The 19,290-nt window shown below is 39.6% G+C and overlaps 1 protein-coding gene across 3 annotated transcripts in view; it reads right to left on the bottom strand.

Annotated features, from left to right (window-relative positions):
• eps15 (epidermal growth factor receptor pathway substrate 15) overlaps nucleotides 1-19,290 on the bottom strand; it is a 152,237-nt gene that overhangs the window by 11,662 nt on the left and 121,285 nt on the right. For 2 of the 3 annotated variants that reach the window (XM_059984256.1, XM_059984255.1), the window contains exons 17-22: nucleotides 17,163-17,255; nucleotides 16,354-16,444; nucleotides 12,293-12,337; nucleotides 9,978-10,123; nucleotides 4,314-4,383; nucleotides 957-1,033 (exon numbers count right to left, since the gene is read on the bottom strand). In XM_059984256.1, coding sequence (XP_059840239.1) covers nucleotides 957-1,033; nucleotides 4,314-4,383; nucleotides 9,978-10,123; nucleotides 12,293-12,337; nucleotides 16,354-16,444; nucleotides 17,163-17,255 — 522 coding nt within the window. Of the gene's footprint in view, nucleotides 1-956; nucleotides 1,034-1,755; nucleotides 1,884-4,313; nucleotides 4,384-9,977; nucleotides 10,124-12,292; nucleotides 12,338-16,353; nucleotides 16,445-17,162; nucleotides 17,256-19,290 lie in introns of those variants that run through there. The other variant, XR_009514743.1, reaches the window with a different exon arrangement.

Raw genomic sequence — 19,290 nt, 5'->3', positions numbered from 1 at the left:
TGTTCTCCTCCCCCTACCGTTTTACTCTAACTTCCAAACTTCTTTCCCCCCCGCCCCCCAGTCCTGATGAAATGACGACTGTTTACTCTTTCGCTATAGATGCCGCTTGGCCTGCTGAGTCCCTCTAGCATTTTGTGTGAGTTGCTCAGATTTCCAGATTCTGCAGATTTTCTCATTTGCAACTTCTTGTGTAGTTATAACTCCAGCTACCAAATCCAACTGTTTTCTTTTTAATTACCAATCAACAGTATTAATACAGCTTTTGTAAACAATGTTGATTTTGAGGATCTTCTGTGAGCAAAATAATTACAAGAAATCAATGTGTTTCAAAAGAATTAGCTTGCGAAATTTCTGAGGCACATGATAAAGTGCACATGCAGCTTGCAATCTATGTATGTAAAAGAAAAGCTAAACCTATATTACTCTCATATCGTTACAGTCACTGTTCAGCCTCTATAACAGCAAAATCTCTAGGGTGTACAGGAGATAAGAGGCAGAAGCAACTGAGGAATGTAAATAAGAGTGATCAAGGATAAAAGAAGCCAATTTTAAATTTATATTCTACATTTTTGACATCTTATTCTGTATTCAGCACTAATAAGACCTTTAGTGTTAAGTTATTTTCACAAATTATTCAAAAGGATACGTTCATTCCTAACAAAGCACAGCTAGAACTCTTTCAGAATGCTGTATTAGAATGAGTCTCTAACTTGGTATAACTTTAATTTGAGAGTTTTGTCTAAATATAAATTATTTCATCATTATTAATGCTGTAGTTCTTAAATAAGATAGGCTACTCAAAGTGTAATATTTAATTAAAAATACTTCAAATGTGAACAGAAAGGGAATTTACTACTCTCTGTTAAACTTATTCAACATTCTATCTAGCCAATTTTCTGAATCTTACAAGATTTAAAATAAGTACGAAAATGTTCCAATGATATATTCATAATTACCTGTGATAGTGTATTAAAATTTGCAAATCCACTTCCAAATGAATCGTTTCCAAACACTGAGACAAAAGGATCAGTAACTGAAACATAGAAAGAATGCAATATCAATATCATTACAAAAACAATTATTTTGATGCCTGTTTCAGATAATCATAGCAGCTACACTGAACTGCAATCATGTTAGCAAACATAATCTAGAACACAGTACAAACTCTTCTCAAAAGATTTCTGACAGGAGCCTCAAATGTGGGAAAATATTGGATATGTGCTCACTGATAAAATATAAAAAGGCAAATGGGCCTCAGTTGTACTTAATTCACATACTTTCATGAGCATAAGTTATGGCACTATTATACATTTAAATGTACATGGGGGAAAGTACACAAGATATTTTTTACAGTCAAAGTATACTTGGAAGCATAATCTCTTAAGGTGCATTTACTTTAATATAGGTTAATTGTTTTGCAATATTGTTACAGCTACAGTAAAGACTATTTGCTAAGAATTTCACTGATTACAAAATATTTTCAGATGTCCAAAGGGTGCTAAAACTGCAATGTATATGTTTAAGTGTTCAAATTCTATGAAATCATTTTGCACTTAGACTAGGAAATTGGAAGCATGGCAAAGGAGGAGGGAAGGCCTGCTTGCCAGGAACAACAATGGATGAGATTTTGTGCAGCTTATTTCAGACGGCTATCATTAACACGATTTAGCCATGTACTCTAACCTTCATAGAAAGTAACTTCTACACAATAAAGATAAACGCAATTAATTTGGTTGTGGTTAATGAAAGATCTACCATCATGTTGTGAAACTCTCCTCTGTTTTTAAATCAGTAAGAGTGACAGAAGGAAAATCCATTGGTCCAGTTAGCTTATCTCATGTAGATGTGATGACCCATGCATCACAGAACAGACATTCCCCGTTCTGCTGAGAGATAAAAAAGATGAAAACCAGGTAGAGAACTTGCAATCTGGAAAACTCATCTCCAACCCCATCAGCTGATTAAGAACAGCTCAAGCTGTCTCACCTACCTCATTTTCAAGACATCTTGAGCTTCTACCAGCAGCAACAAACAAGTTGAGTCTTCACTTGAATTCTGGCCTCTTGAACATCTTTTATATTTTTAAAAGCCATACCCAAGTGCCAAGGCTCAAACCTTGAAACACTCTCCAAACTTCGCACTGTTTAACCTCTTCAATTCAAAATCTCACTCTTTGGCCAATTTTTTGGCTATCTGACTTCTAGCAGAAGCCCTTCATCTTGTACTACAGGTGTACAGTTAAAACTCTCCATTAATATACAACTTCGTGTTAATCTTGCATAAGCTGTAAGAATGATGGAGGACCAGGGGACATGAGCTAAGATAACTTCCCCATACATCCAGAAACTAGCTTTTCGATAACTTCACAAACAATTTTCTAAGGTTCTTGCTTTTTAAATCATAGAGAAGTCCCCACCCATACATATGAGTTCCAGTTTGAGAAATATCTGTGTATCATACTTTGCCCACTTTTCGAAATCTCGATATCCTCATATGCAAGGACCACAGTTCGAGGACAAATTAGTTTTATCTTGCAGTGGATTGTTCCTTTGAACAAAACCAAGAACTTTATTGCTGCTACTGTGCGATCGGAAAAACCTCCAGGAGGAAGGCCCCGAATCCTCGGCTTTGCCTGTTGCTTGGCAGCCGGTGCCAGGGTCAAAGCGCTCGGCAGAGATGGTACTCGGTGTCGGAGGCTTGAAGTTCTCGGACAGTCTTGGACTTGGCTGTGGTCGGGGCTCCCAAAGTGCTGTATCGGCAAGCTGCGGCGCTGGAAGTTCATGGCAGGAAGAGTTTTTCTTTCTTCTACCGTCTGCGTGAGACGATGGGCTGTCGGGACTTTGAAACTTTCTTTTAAACCGTGCCATGGACTGCTCTTTATCGGATTATGGTATTGCTTTGCACCGTTGAAACTATTTGTTATAATTATGTGGTCTTTGTCAGTTAGTCTTTTATCAATTATGGTATTGTCTGCACTGTTGAAACTATATGTTAACTATAACTATATGTAACTATGTGGTTTTGTGTAGGTCTTTTAGCTTTAGGTTTGTCTGATAGGTTTGTAGTTCCTTTCCGGGGAACGTGCTAAGATGGTAGCGTGATATCAATACGCAGCAACCTCTCCAGACTCTGGATTGGGGATTACCAAACGTTATGTGGTTTTTCTTGTGTGGTCTGTTTTGTGCTTTTTCGTGATATCATTCTGGAGAACGTTGTCTCATTTTTTAACTGCATTGTATTTGTGGTTTATAAATGACAATAAACTGAATCTGAATGTGAGATAGCAACCACATGGAGATAGCAACCTCACCTTCTGGCATCTCATTCCACTCGTCTGCCACTCTCTAATGAGTAATATCACCTCACAGGTTCTCTTTAAATCTTTCCCCTCTCACCTTAAACCCTCTAGTTTTAAACTTCCCCTATCTGTGCCCCTCAGGATTTTACATACCTCTATAAGATCACCCCTCAGCCTCCTGCACTCTAGGAAAAATAACGCTTGCCCGCCTAATCTCTCCTTTTAACTCAATCCCTCCAGTTCCAACTATATGCATATTCAGTTTTTGTGTGAAACATCTTGTAATTATTTTTAAATTCCTTAATAAAATTCAATTCACTAGATGTGGGGTGCTAATTAGTTACATATGGCTAACAGTCAATATAATAGACCACAGTGCATTCAGGGAAGAGACTGGGCAGGCACATTGCTCACATGCCCAATACCAGACTCCCAAAACCAACATTCTAGTCTAACTCTACCTGAGAAGAGTTTGCCAGGTAGACAAGGATTTTCTCAAAATCTCCTTGGAAAAATTGCAATATTTCTCCCCAATTCCTGGGAAAACCTTGTCAAGAATATCTAAAGAGGAACATTCGGGAGTGGAACCTCAAATCCATGCATTAGGAGACCAAGAAAGCCCAAGAAATGAGTACACCATTTCATAAACTATCCACCCCTTCACCCTTGCATCTGCTGCACTGAGGAAGATAACATAATTTTCACATTAGCCTCATCAGAACTCACAGAACATGAGTGGAAGCAGGCATCCTTGGTCCTGAGTGACTGCTTATGAAAGACAACGGGGACTGGCAAACAGAAGATTTGGTACAACTCACGGAAAGGCTAGAAATACAGATAAATTGGAAAGGTGGAGCACTAAAAAGGGCAACAACAGAGCGTAAATGCACTCAAGAATATGCTCACGGCAATGTGAATGACGACATGAATACCTAATTAGCCAATTTCTGTAAACAACAGAAGGCCGACATTACAGTGCCTACAGTATTAATAATTGTTAATCTAAATTTCTCACCTGTATCAGCAGTGGATGAGACTGTACCACCACCAGGAACAAATGGATCATTGGCATTTATTGCTTCTGTCTAAAGTCAAATGTATATAAACATAACTATAAACTTTGTTTTACATGCAGTGAAAATTCAGAAAACTGAGAAATCAAATATTTTATATCGGTGTATATTTTACTGCGTAAAAGAAATCTCAATTTGTTCTGGATACACAGAATCAAGGCATTGGAACTTAGTCCACAAAAATATTTAATAGCCATGGGCAGGGGGAGGGTGCCATGGAACACCCAGCCCTGAGACACAAGGCAAGATCATTTGATTGCAATGGTTTATTGATCATTATAGAATGTCTCTCTGATTCTATTTATTATAAATTGCTATGATTGTACATTTAGACAGAGATATAATGTAAAGATTTTTACTCCTCATGTATGTGAAGGTTGTAAGAAATAAAGTCAATTCAATTAAATTCCACCTCTTCCCCTTTTTCCAACCATGATTTCTCTCTCTCTGCCCCATTGCCACTCTCAGTCCACAATAGAGACCATATCAGAATCAGGTTTATGATCACTCAAGTATGTCATGAAATCTTTTTATTTGAGGCAGCAGTACAGTGCAATACATAAAATTACTACAATACTGTGCAGAACTATTAGGAACCCTAGCTATATATATGTGCCCAAGACTTTTGTACTAATTCTCACAACATAGCCAAAAAGGGATTTCAGTTATCTCCCAAAAATAAGGAAGTATTACAATCAAAGGAAAGCAGAAGCTCCCCCTGGATTCTTGGATGCCACTGAGTTGAACTGATTATCTTATAATTTATCTTGCTGTTGCATGTAGGAGGGCCCTGCCTGTGATGAATTAATGGAAATCCGGGAAAATCAAAGACACTATATCAATTCTAGTTCTTTTTTTCTAAATATAATGAACACTAGATTTGTGGACTAAATTTCCAGGAAAAAGATTACTCCATTAAAGATCTTGCCATTCAAAAACATGTATCCAAAAGATTTCAGTGATCTTTTAATTTTGGCTCAAATCAAGAGGTCATGGCTCATGCAACTCAAAGTAGCTTAAATTTTAGTTAATTTCCTTATCAGTACCACAGAGAATTGCATAATTTCCTGAACAACACCCTCACTGAGCACTGTCCCAAAAAAAAACTGTCATATTATTCTGAGAGGTCTATGGTTTCTTTCCACAGAACAACCATATATTATTAGAATTGCTGTGTCAGGGAGTATTCAGGATTTATGTGAATGTTGCAGATATTAATTCAAGCAAGAGCCAGTCTTCAGTTTTAACGAACCAATCTCCAGTTGCAATTATATACTGCAAGCAGTAAATTGAAGATGAGATGTTTGTGTCTGCACCAGCCAAAGATGGGTTTAAGGAATTTGCACCATTGTAACATCGTGCAAGTTCAGGAACAATCGCAATTAGTTTATCTCAGCAAGCATATTTGAACATTCAGAGGTGTCTCCCACTGTCGATATGCAATTCACAGGAAACACTGTCAAGCCAAAGTATTGAAGTAAATGATACATTTTTAATTGTATTGATCTCAAGGATATAAGATGTGATGTACTTTTGAGCTTATTTTGATGAGTGAAGACTTCTATGTCACCAGGTTCAGTGCTTCAATGGTGACTCTGACCACAGACACAACAGCTCCAAGCAGACCTCAGCCTGGGATTGGGAACCTTGCAGTGGACTTCCATGTATCAGTCTAATTTCCTGCCTCCCTCATTCCAATTGGAATTTGGCTGAGGTTCTGAATTAACCATCACTTTCTTAGACCTGACCCCAAGTCCCAGACTTGCCTGTGTCTGCTTGGTAACAGTCAGCATGCAAAAGGAGGTGTGCGAGGGCCACTGTTTGTCCACTGATGCTGCGTGCCTCAAGCCTCACTGAATTTTGCAACAACACTCTGAAAATAAACACTATTCCTGAAACACATATCTAGGCCGTGTTCTTCAGAACGGTTTCAAAATGTGTTCATTTTCAGGATGTGGTATTTGTTGTTAAAAACAACTAATGCCCACTGCTAATTGACCTTGAACAAAACGGTTTGCTCTGTTAGGTCTGCTTTGAAGTCACAAAGATCAGTCTTGGTAAGAACAGCAGTTTTCCTTTCCTAAGGAACATTGATCAACCAGTTAGTTTTTAAAATGGAGGGCAAAGTTCCAATGGCGCTAGTCAGCAACTTCCTTGAGCTCTCTGCAGAAACAGTTCAATTTCTATCTTTAATGTCTCTCTTTTTCCTTTTCAAGGTGGATAGGCCAAGGTGGAAAGACCCTGACCTGGAGCTGAACACAATCTTAGGCTTTTTGTTATGTTGGTTCCCGTTCTCGGCTGTTTACGATATCGCAAGGACATGGCCTAGAAGATGAGAGTGCCTTCAGGGTCCTGAGGCTTTGTGGCCCTGGGAACAAGCTGATTATAAGCTAGTACCACTAACTGAAATGTTACGGGATTTAACAGAATATCAGGAAGAGTGGGGACTCTGAACTTACATCTCTGTCTCTCTTTCCTTCGTTGTTGGGGAAGAGTTTGCTGCTGGGTCTGAGTACTTGGGGAAATAAACAACATGGCAGACTTAAACACCCTAAATCAGCGAGTTGTTTTGTTTCTGTCTCCTCCTCGCTGTGTAACACCTCTCTGCCTCTTCATTAGGAAGAGAGTGAGCCTGTGGAATGTTGAATTGTCAGGTGAACAATTAGTTTTTGTTGTATTGCAGATCATGGTCTCTCTTGGGGGCTTTGCTATTTGCTTCTTGGTGGGCGGAGGGTGCTGCTGCTTTTTTTGCTGAATTAAGTGGGGTAGAGGAAGGGTCGATGCTTTGCTGCTGCTTGTACATGGGGGAGGAGTGGGTGGGCTTTGGGGCTTTTTGTGGATGTCTGCGAAGAACAAGACAATAGACAATAGGTGCAGAAGTAGACCATTCGGCCCTTCAAGCCTGCACCGCCATTTTGAGATCATGGCTGATCATCTACTATCAATACCCGGTTCCTGCCTTGTCCCCATATCCCTTGATTCCCCTATCCATAAGATACCTATCTAGCTCCTTCTTGAAAGTGTCGAGAGAATTGGCCTCCACTGCCTTCAGAGGCAGTGCATTCCACACCCCCACAACTCTCTGGGAGAAGAAGTTTTTCCTCAACTCTGTCCTAAATGACCTACCCCTTATTTTCAAACCATGCCCTCTGGCACTGGACTCTCCCAGCATCTGGAACATATTTCCTGCCTCTATCTTGTCCAATCCCTTAATAATCTTATATGTTGCAATCAGATCCACTCTCAGTCTCCTTAATTCCAACATGTACAAGCCCAGTCTCTCTAACCTCTCTGCATAAGACAGTCCTGACATCCCAGGAATTAAACTTGTGAATCTACGCTGCACTTCCTCTATAGCCAGGATGTCCTTCCTTAACCCTGGAGACCAAAACTGTACACAATATTCCATATGTGGTCTCACCAGGGCCCTGTACAAGTGCAAGAGGATCTCCTTGCTCTTGTACTCAATTCCCTTTGTAATAAATGCCAACATTCCATTAGCCTTCTTCACTGCCTGCTGCACTTGCTCATTCACCTTCAGTGACTGATGAACAAGGACTCCTAGATCTCTTTGTATTTCTCCCTTACCTAACTCTACACCGTTCAGATAATAATCTGCCTTCCTGTTCTTACTCCCAAAGTGGATAACCTCACACATTCACATTAAGCATCATCTGCCAAGTATCTGCCCACTCACCCAGCCTATCCAAGTCACCCTGAATTCTCCTAACATCCTCATCACATGTCACACTGCCACCCAGCTTAGTATCATCAGCAAACTTGCTGATGTTATTCTCAATGCCTTCATCTAAATCGTTGACGTAAATCGTAAACAGCTGTGGTCCCAATACCGAGCCCTGTAGCACCCCACTAGTCACCACGTGCCATTCCGAGAAACACCCATTCACCGCTACCCTTTGCTTTCTATCTGCCAACCAGTTTTCTATCCATGTCAATGTCTTCCCCCCATGCCATGAGCTTTCATTTTACCCACCAATCTCCTATGTGGGACCTTATCAAATGCCTTCTGAAAATCGTGGTACACTACATCCACTGGATCTCCCTTGTCTAACTTCCTGGTTACATCCTCGAAAAACTCCAATAGATTAGTCAAGCATGATTTACCTTGGTAAATCCATGCTGGCTTGGCCCAATCCTATCACTGCTATCTAGATATGCCACTATTTCATCCTTAATAATGGACTCTAACATCTTCCCCACCACCGATGTCAGGCTGACAGGTCTATAGTTCTCTGTTTTCTCCCTCCCTCCTTTATTAAAAAGTGGGATAACATTAGCCATTCTCCAATCCTCAGGAACTGATCCTGAATCTAAGGAACATTGGAAAATGATTACCAATGCATCCGCAATTTCCAGGGCCACCTCCTTTAATACCCTAGGATGCAGACCATTTGGACCTGGTGATTTGTCAGCCTTCAGTACCATCAGTCTACTCATACCGTTTCCTTCCTAATGTCAATCTGTTTAATTTCCCCTGTTACCCTATGTCCTTGGCCCATCCATACATCTGGGAGATTGCTTGTGTCTTCCTTAGTGAAGACAGATCTAAAGTACTTATTAAGTTCTTCTGCCATTTCTCTGTTTCCCATAACAATTTCACCCAATTCATTCTTCAAGGGCCCAACACTGTTCTTAACTATCTTCTTTCTCTTCACATACCTAAAAAAGCTTTTGCTATCCTCCTTTATATTCCTGGCTAGCCTGCGTTCGTACCTCATTTTTTCTCCCCGTATTGCCTTTTTAGTTAAGTTCTGTTGTTCCTTAAAAATTTCCCAATCATCTGTCCTCCCACTCACCTTAGCTCTGTCATACTTCCTTGTTTTTTTAATGCTATGCCATCTCTGACGTCCTTTGTCAACCACTGTGGCCCCTTTCCCCCCTTTGAATCCTTCCTTCTCCGGGGGATGAACTGATTTTGCATCTTGTGCATTATTTCCAAGAATACCTGCCATTGCTGTTCCACTGTCTTTTCTGCTAGGATATTCGTCCATTTAACTTTGGCCAGCTCCTCCGTCACGGCTCCATAGTCTCATTTGTTCAATTGCAACACTGACACCTCCGAGCTGCCCTTATCCTTCTCAAATTGCAGATAAAAACTTATCATATTATGGTCACAACCTCCTAATGGCTCCTTTACTTCAAGAATTTCAGGTTGTATGTTGTATATATTCTCTGATATTAAAGGGAATGACTGAACTACTGATCCAGTGGCTTCTGGGCCAATATTATTGACTCAAGTTTAGATTAACTAAATTCAAATGCCCCAGTTTTGGCAACTCTCAGTTCTTCCTGCAATTGATAGTCCTGTAATGTAATCAATAAGTAACCCTTTGGATCCAAGACTTAGATCCAGCTTTTTTTTAAAAACACCGTATTATGGGTGGAACACACTAAAACGCACCCTGATAAATACTCTCCTGCTCTTCCATTTCATTATTAACTGGAACTTGCAGCCCAACAAGGTTTGCAATGGTAATCACTTCATTCCATATCATTATGCTGCTGCCTTATCAGTTTTAGATTGGTTTCTTTGTACTTTGTTTAACGATAATGGCAACTGAATACATAATTTTTCCCATACTTACTGATTCCACATTAGTATTAGTTAATGCATTATTGAAAAGATCACCCTCTGTGGCTGTAAATGGGTCATTTGCAGACTGCTGAAAGAAGTTATCAGACGCATCAGCAAAAGGGTCTGTGCCTTTAAAAGGATCACCTCCAAAAGGATCTGCAAAACACCATAACAAAAATGATAGCACAATCAAAAAACTTATAGCAGAGATGATGCCTACCATAATTATCAGTTAAGTCTGAGCTCACTAGAAATAACTATTAAGCCCAGATACGCAAGACCAAATTCCTCCAAATGTAGGCTAAATGTATTCAAACAAATAGCTTCATGATATTCTGGTTCAGGATCTATGATCAGAAATATTTTCTCAGCTTCTCTTTAACCAGGTGCTACCTGACTTACTGAGTGTTCCTAGCAGTTTCTGTTTTTAATTTCACATTTTCAGTATGACAGTTTTTGAATTTTCAGGCTTCATGTTGTAAGTAAGAGTTTTTGAGAGGATCAGGGGCTGTTTATACTGCAAAAAATCCACCACAGAATGAATGAAGTTTCACAAACAAGAGAAAGTAGTTCTTAAAAATTTAGTCTGAACAATTTTATCCACCTCTGAGAACATCACCTTTTAAAGTTACGAAAGCTAGTAAATATTTTTTTAAGATTTCCAGATTATATGAAATTACTAGCATGACATTTCATAGCTAGATTTGCAGATGAACTGGTAGGTTCTTAAACTGGCAAGCTGTTAAACAACTAGAATGAATACTCTCCCATCCTTATCTCTTCCATTTTTGCTCTCCCTCCTTAGTTTAATGAACGCTGTAACAGTAAACATCATTTACTTGCGCAGCACATGCACAATTCTTTCCACAGCAGATGTGGCCATTGTATGATGAGTAAATGAGACACACAGGGAATACAATGAATCACTTTTACTATAAGGTTAAAAATATGAATATGAATTGACACGTCTGTATGTTTGCATTAATCTTATTTTTGTGCCCCTTTATCAATAAATACTTTTAAAAATAGTACCATCAGATTTCAACGGACCTCTCTATCTTTGCTGGTAAGTGACCCAGTTACGGGGTTCGTAACAGCTCACTCCAATGGAGATCTAAGCTAATATCAGGTTTTTCCTCCTAAGTAATGTAGATGACACATACCTAATCTTTCATTCCCCTGAGTGTAGAAGAGTGCTGATAGCATTTACATTATTTCTTTGCAATGCTAATTCAGGCTGGCCTTCACATTTCTACGCTCATCCTGTTCAACAGTCACTGAATATCTGGGAATCTATAACCGTTTCTCTGCAGTAATTCAGTTTTAAAATTGTTATGCTCACATTCCACTTTCTCTGTGGTGTCATTTCTTCCCGCTTTTGTATTCTCCTCCCGTCCCACAAGCTTTGTGGTATCTGTGCAGTTCAAATACTAGCATCATTTGCAGCTTAATTTTAATTACTCCACCATATGTGCTGGTGCCTTCAGTTGCCAGGGCCCCATGATCTGGAGTCCCTACGCTAAATCACTCCACCAGTCTACCCATTTCTCATCATTTAAGGTGCTCCTTAAAACCTAGCCCATGACTAGGTTTTGGTCACCTGTCCTGATATTTTGTGTGAGGCTTGTGAAGATATATTCTTCTGTAAAGTGCCCTAGGAGCTTCAACTCCATCAAAAATGTGTATAGGGCTGGTGTAGAAGAAATTTAAAATTCAAATTTTCCTGACAAATGTGTCATCATGATTGTAAACAATAAAAATCAGAATATTATATGCTTGAACCGATCTTATTATAAGAATAGATAAGTAGTTTGACAATAAACATGACGTTAAGCATTAAATAAAATTGCCATGCTTCAGCTAAGACCGTTTATCTCTTGTTACACCAGGCATGACCCCACAACAAAAACTCTTGCTACCTTTTAAAAACAGCCTCACCTTATTTAGACTTGAGAGAAAGAATCAACTTTGTATTCAGTCCCATTCCATCCCTATTATTTTCTTGCAAGACACTGTATTACTGTATTACTTCTCATACATCTATCAGTTATTCTTTGATTCTTTTTGGCACTTTAGACTAACGAGTAATTTATGGTAGCCTACAGCAAATCTTTGGGAAGTGGTGGAAAACCAAAGCAACTACCGGAAACCTTGGCATCTCAGGGAGAAAATGAGAACTGCACACAAGAACAAAGCACCTGAGATCAGGATCGAACCTGGGAGCTCCAGGGCAGCAGTGCTAACTGCGATGTCACGTTGTCTGTCCTAGTGCACATTTGGTGAAACAGCTTCAAGTGGAAGTAACTTGCAAATTTTTTTCCTTACCTGCAATGTCAACCTTCCCAAATAGATCATCCTTAAAGGGATCATCTGGGGAAAAATAATTGAATTAAATGATGTTTAAAGAATAACTTTTTCAAGAATAGATCCACAGCAATTACACAGGTACATGTGTGTTTTATTGTGCAACCATGTTCCCTATCTGAAAACTATTGCTGCTTTATGTGTATTATATAGTTAATATTTAATATTTTCTTTACTTTAGCAAAGGGTGTGAAATGAGTTTGATTTTGAATTGGGGGTGGAAAAGGAAAGATGAGGCAAAGTGGAAGGGTAGGGCTTTTGGGGAGGGGTAAAGGAAGAGAAAGGAGGAAGTGAAAAATGGAGGGGATGGAGAATTTTTGGAAGGAAAGAGAGAGATTAAGGGGAGCAGATACAAAGCAAGGCAAATTAGCAGAAATATTGGATACTGGTAACGAGATCGTGAGTTGAATTTTGTTTTGAGAGAGTGAACTGTTGTGCACTCAGTGTTCTGCACTCTGACTGGGTTCCGGTTTCTCATCGCCTTTGACACTTGCAATCTGCTTTAGTGCCAAAAGATCGCTCATAGCGGGTAAATTGTACCTTCTGAAAGGAGGTTACAGCAGCGTTGCCATAGGTGCTAATTTGAAATACACATTGTGGAAGTACTAACAGAGCTTAGAAGCTTAGTTGATTGCTGAACAGCTCCTTATGAACAATGGTTCATTGTCATATGTATTGAGTTAGTGTGATTATCAAATATGATACACCTTTTATTCAGACTGGCCTTCTGAAAGGGGAGTACTACACTGCTATGTACATATGAACATTCACAAAAAGCTGTTTCATTCAGTCAATTTATTAGTCACGTTATAGAAGATTTATTTATCTTATTTCTCTGGCAACTTCTAACTTATTGTTCTATAATTTCTACACTATCATTGCCTTGCAGTACCGTAGAGCTATTTTGCAAGTCATGTTTCCTTATCATGTGCCAAAACAGTGACTACTATATTACAAGGGTGGTGGGGGAAGGGTTATTGGATTCCTCAATATCAGTCTGTGTTGTTATTTCCATAATACACAGTAGCAGCATCAATGCGTGGGTCAAGTGTGTGCAGGGAAAAATAATTTTGTATTGATTTGTAACATATATTCAGTGAGAGAGTTTTATTCCATATGTCAAATTATTGGGGTATCTTTTGTGAATTCTGTGTGGGAAAGTTTCATAACGCAAAGGTGATGCACAGACCAACTATGATTGGGGATTTTGAATTACAAGAGAAAATCAAAATGGTAGAACTGCATAATTTAAGGTATAGTCCTCCAGAGCAAACTCCACGTGACAGCAATAAAGACTGGGGCTTATGGCTGTCTATTAACTGCCTCTTAACTCTAAGAAGATGTTCAGTATCAAATGTCAAATTGAGTGGTGGGGGGGGGGGGGGGAGGGAAGTGTCAGGACCTTGCAGCAAGAGAATCCACCACACTCATTGGGTAAAATACAAGTTTTTTTCCACCAAATTGTTATAAATCTTAAAGGTAGGCTTGAAGGAACTGAAAATTTTAAATTCAAGTAATCAATTAAGCCTAATCTGTTACATTGGCCATGAAACTACCAGACTGTTATGACTGTTTGGTTTCATAATGTCCTTCAGAGGAAGAGATATGCCAGAATTCCCAATTGAGATCCATACATGAAACCAGATCTACACAATGTACTTAACTCTAATTGTCTTTTAAAGTGGTTCAGTGGGCCATTAGTAATGTTCAATAAACACTGGTCTTGCCTATATCATAAACAGCCAATGAACGAATTATAAAAATCATTAAGTTAGGATGGTCTCAAGTGCTTTGAAACTAATTGATTGATGCAATATAATTGCATCCCAAGTCAATAAATAAATGATTATTAACCATCTCAAGCACCAATTATTTTGGAATCTGCAGTCGTATGTTTAATTAGAAACTAAAACTGCAAGTTTAGGAAACATAGAAAACCTACAGCATAATACAGGCCTTTCAGCCCACAAAGCTGTGTCGAACATGTCCTTACCTTAGAAGTTACCTAGGTTTACCCAAGGTCCTCTGTTTTTCTAAGCTCCATGTACATATCCAGGAGTCTTTTAAAAGACCCTATCATATCCGCCTCCATCACCATCGCTGGCAGCCCATTCCACGCACTCACCACTCCCTGTGTAAAAAATTTACCCCTGACATCTCCTTTGTACCTGCTTCCAAGCATCTTAAAACTGTGCCCTCTCATGCTAACCATTTCAGCCCTGGGAAAAAGCCTCTGACTATCCACACAATCAATGCCTCTCATCGTCATGTACACTGGTGGTGGCCAACCTATCGATCGCGATCGATCTTTGAGACTTTCCCAGTAGATCCCGAAACAAAAAAAGAAAAATAAATACACAAATACTGTTGAGAGATTGTTTCTGGGTTGCGGGGTTTTAGTTCCGTTCTTTCTGCCCAGTGCACATGCGTGTAGTTCTCCCGCACTACACAGTGTAATTCAATCGTCCCCAACCACCGGGCCATGAGGAAATGATATGAGTCAACTTCACCTTTCCTCATTCCCTGTCACACCCACTGTTGAACTTGAACCCACGCGCAGTCATCAGTTGCCTAAATGTAGTGACACCCTCGCGCCAGGGATCACTGGTTGGCCTCGCGTGGCTGGCGGGAAGCGCCGTAGCTACTGGCCTGGAGCTTGGACAGATGGGCGCCACCTCTAAACCTGTTTAACACACCGAATGCTCGTGGGGAACCCAGTGCTAAAATATTTGCAGATGACCTAATTTGGGCTCAGGATTTCATAAGTAGCAGAGCAGCTACCTTGCTGCGATCTACTGAAACAAACTTTTGTCGGCCAATAGATCCCACAAGGGGGGCAGGCACGGACCCTGTCACACTCCCCGCTTGGTCAGCCGCGCTCCCTGGACTGTGACCACCGCAGCCCCGGCATGGGGACCTCCGGCCCTGACCTTGTCCTCTCAACCCACCCACGACCAGCCGTACCTAGCCAAGGCAGCTGGCGGTGGGCGGGCAGGAGGCTGCAGTTCGGGCCCGGAGGCTGTCTAATGAGGCAATGAAGCCCTCAAAACTGCTTCGGCACCTTGAGTCCGAGCACCCTGCACTTGAAGACAAACCCATTGAGTTTTGTGAGTGGAAAAAACGTGAGCAGTGTGGGACAGAAGCTAAGTGCCAAGAGCCGTGAAAACTGAACTGTGGAACAGACTGGACAATATTAAACAGGTCCGCGGTGCGAAAAAGGCTGGGTACCCCTGATGTACGCACATTATTTCTACTTCCAGGTTGTGGGGTTTTACTTCCGGTTTTATCTGTCCCGGTGCGCATGTGTGTAACTAATCGATCTGGGGTCGATCTTGCCTTTCAACTAAGGCCGAGGTAGGGGATCTTGGGGATCTTGGACTTTAAAAGGTTGGTAACGTCGAATGTACATCTCTATCAGGTCACCTCTCATTCTCCGTCGCTCCAAGGAAAAAAGGCCGAGTTCATTCAACCTATTCTCATAAGGCACGCTTCCCAACATAGGCTACATCCTTGTAAATCTCCTCTGCACCCTTTCTATGGTTTCCACATACTTCCTGTAGAGAGGTGATCAGAATTCAGCACAGTACTCCAAGTGGGGTCTGACCAGGGTCCTATACAGCTGCAACATTACCTCTCGGCTCTTAAACTCAATACCACAGTTGATGAAGGCCAATGCACCGTATGCCTTCTTAACCAGAGTCCACCTGTGCAGCTGCTTTGAGTGTCCTATGGACTCGGACCCCAAGATCCCTCTGATCCTCCACACTGCCAAGCGTCTTACCATTAATACTATATTCTGCCATCATATTTGACCTCTTTATCACTGGTTTATTTTGCAGCATTTTGTACTACAACAAATGAAATTCTATTTTAATTTCTCCTTTATTAGAAGTTTGATTTGGCCATGGTGCAGGAAGCTCAGGTGTATTTATTTCATACATCTGCTGAAAAATGTCCCAGTTTTATAAAACTATGTAAAGAAAATATTAAGTTTCAAAATGAGATCAAAAAAGTTAACTTACTTCCAGTGAACGGATCTGTTTGAAAGAAGTCTAGGTTGGGGTCTGTGATATTGTTGGGGTATTCACTAGCTTTCATATCAAAAGGATCTTCCTACAAGAATTAAAAATATACATTTATGTATAAGAGTATATACTGGTTAAATTTTGGATATTTCTTTCATGATATATATGCTTTTGATTGCAAAGGCACCTTCTTCAGATGACTATTATCAAACATTTAAGCCAAGTATGCTCTCAGTAGAAAACAGCAATATTCAAACCATTTTAAAAGCAATTTTGATGAACAAAAAATACTTCAAAATTAAAAACCAAATTGCATCAACTATATTAAAGCTAAGCAATAAAAAATTCTGAGAATATTCATATTCCCAACATAACTTCAGCTAAATAACATGCCTTGACCATCTGAAACACGTTTGTAAAAGTATAAAAGGAAACAAACCTTCCTAAAATTGTTGGTGTTTAACTATCTATCAGTGCATGGCACTGCAGTGTTTAACTGACAATAAAGTGTTGGCTTGCATCTCAATTTCAAATCCCTTTTAAATTCAACCAGTACTTCCAAACTGTATAAAATTTAACAAAACTGCAAATCAGAATATTTCAAATGATTATATAGGAATATGAGCGAGAGCTAAATTAAGAACTAAACTGATACTTCTGTCCGAAAGCAAAACTTCCATTTAATGATTGAATCAAGCCGGGAGAGAGATCCAATTCCAACAATCACACCCCAGCCCAAAAACCTAAACAGTAATTTTAATCAACATTCATGTTCTCTGTGAGAAAATGTCCATAACCAAACTCACATTTTCTGCAAGACTGGGTTGCTGAATTTCAGTCTGTTCCGTCTTCATCATCGGTGTTGTGCCGAGGGTGGGTTCAGCAATGCTGTTGTTGACCTAGAAACAATATTCACACAAATGCATTACTGAAAACTGAAAAGGCTCAATGAAAATAAATGGATAAATACCCATCATATAAAGAGTGTTAAGTGCTTATGTACTACTATCATCAACAGTTACTTGATTGCAAAGGGGGAAGTTTAACCAGGCATGATAAAAAATATCTACAAATAAACAAGGTACAAATAACTCATTGTAAACACCAAATTGAAATGCATTACAGCTCCAACTTCCTGAATTATAACATTAATAGCTAGGTTGAACAAACACAGCCAATAGATTTCAACTGAATTGATTTTAATCATTTGATTTTCAATTATTGTTCAAGTCAGTGCCACTTGTCTTCGAGAAACTGCTCTCCAGTGAGATTTCTATCAGTATCTTTTACTTGGCTGACCCTCAACGGTTCCAATTTCCTTTCTTGTTTTCAATAAGGTGTTGATGAAAACATGCTTCCATTGCCACATCTCTTTCCTTAAGTGATGTCATAACTATTAAATAGATGGCTCTGAAAGCATTTGTGACATACACATTTTGCTCTTCACAATTATAAAGATACTTCTTTTGTTCCCTCCACCCCTCCCTCTCTCTGGAACTTAAACACACACTTTTCCAGTTCTGATGAAGGGTCACTTTTCTGAAATGTTAATGCTGTTTCTGTCTCCACAGAATGTACCAAATTTGCAAATAAATTGCAGCACCTTTTTATTTTATATGAGAAATGGAGAAATGGGACAAGGATATTTTGTTCCCATTTCTGTTAAACACTGATTATAGAATTCTGAAGCATTAATCAAGTTGGGATTCTGGCAAATTAGAGGCAAATCTCAAAATCCGAAAATAACAAAGTGTCCCATCTGGGATATGTGGTTCGGTTCCTAGAGCCCCTGTACCTAGGACAACCAGCTAGAAGTTGATCAGCCCATCAACATTATTTTGTGTGACAAGTACAGTTGCAAGATAAAGTTTGTGAACCCTTTGGAATTACCTGGTTCTCTGTATTAATTATTCAAAATGTCTGACCTTCATTTAAGTCACAATAATAGACAAACACAATTTGCTTAAACTAATAACACACAAACAATTGTACTTCTTGTTACTACTGAGTACACCATTTAAGCAATCACAGTCTAGGTTCAAAAAAGTATGTGAAAAAGTATGTAAAAAAGTATGTCTGGGGTAATGCCTTCTACAAAAGCTATTTGGAGTCAGGTATTCAAATCAATGAGATAAGATTGGAGGTGTGGGTTGTAGAGGTTCCCTACCCTATAAATAAAAGCACACGCAAAGTCAGAGTACTGACAGAACCTGCTCTTCTCAAGAAAGATCTGTTTACGTGCACCATGTCTCGATCAAAGCAACTTTCAGAGGACCCTAGAAGAACTGTAGAAATGCATGTAGCTGGAAAAGGCTACAAAAACATACCTAAAGGACCTGAGTATTCATTAGTACACAGTAACAGAAATTGTCTACAAATGGATGAAATTCAGTACTACTCTCCTTAGAAGTGGGCATCCTGCAAAAAACACACCCAAGAGCACAATGTGCAATGTTGAAGGAGAAAAAGAATCCAAAGGCAAAAGCAAGGGACCTGCAGAAGTCTTGAGAACTTGCTGAAGTCTCTGTTCATGTGTCCACTTTAAGAAAAACATTGAATAAGAATGGTGTTCATGGAAGGACAGCATGGAGGAAACCACCCCTCTCCAAAAAAAAAACATTGCTTGCATGTCTCAAGTTTGCAAAAGACTACCTGGATGTTCAACAATGCTTCTGGGACAATGCTCTGTGGATAGATGAGACAAAAGTTCAACTTCTTGGCAGAAATGCATAGCACTATGTTTGGAGGAAAAAGGGCACTACACACCAACACCAAAACTTCATTCCAACTGTGAAGCATGGTGGAAGAAGCATCATGGTTGGGGGCTGCTTTGCTGCCTCAGGGCCTGGACAGCTTGCAAACGTTGAGGGAACAATTAACTTAATATTGTATCAAGACATTTTACAGTAAAATATCGGGGTACGGTCAGTCATG

This window comes from Hypanus sabinus, chromosome 11 (genome assembly GCF_030144855.1).
Source record: "Hypanus sabinus isolate sHypSab1 chromosome 11, sHypSab1.hap1, whole genome shotgun sequence".
NCBI classification, from domain to species: domain Eukaryota; kingdom Metazoa; phylum Chordata; class Chondrichthyes; order Myliobatiformes; family Dasyatidae; genus Hypanus; species Hypanus sabinus.
This window is presented reverse-complemented; position numbering and strand designations above follow the sequence as displayed.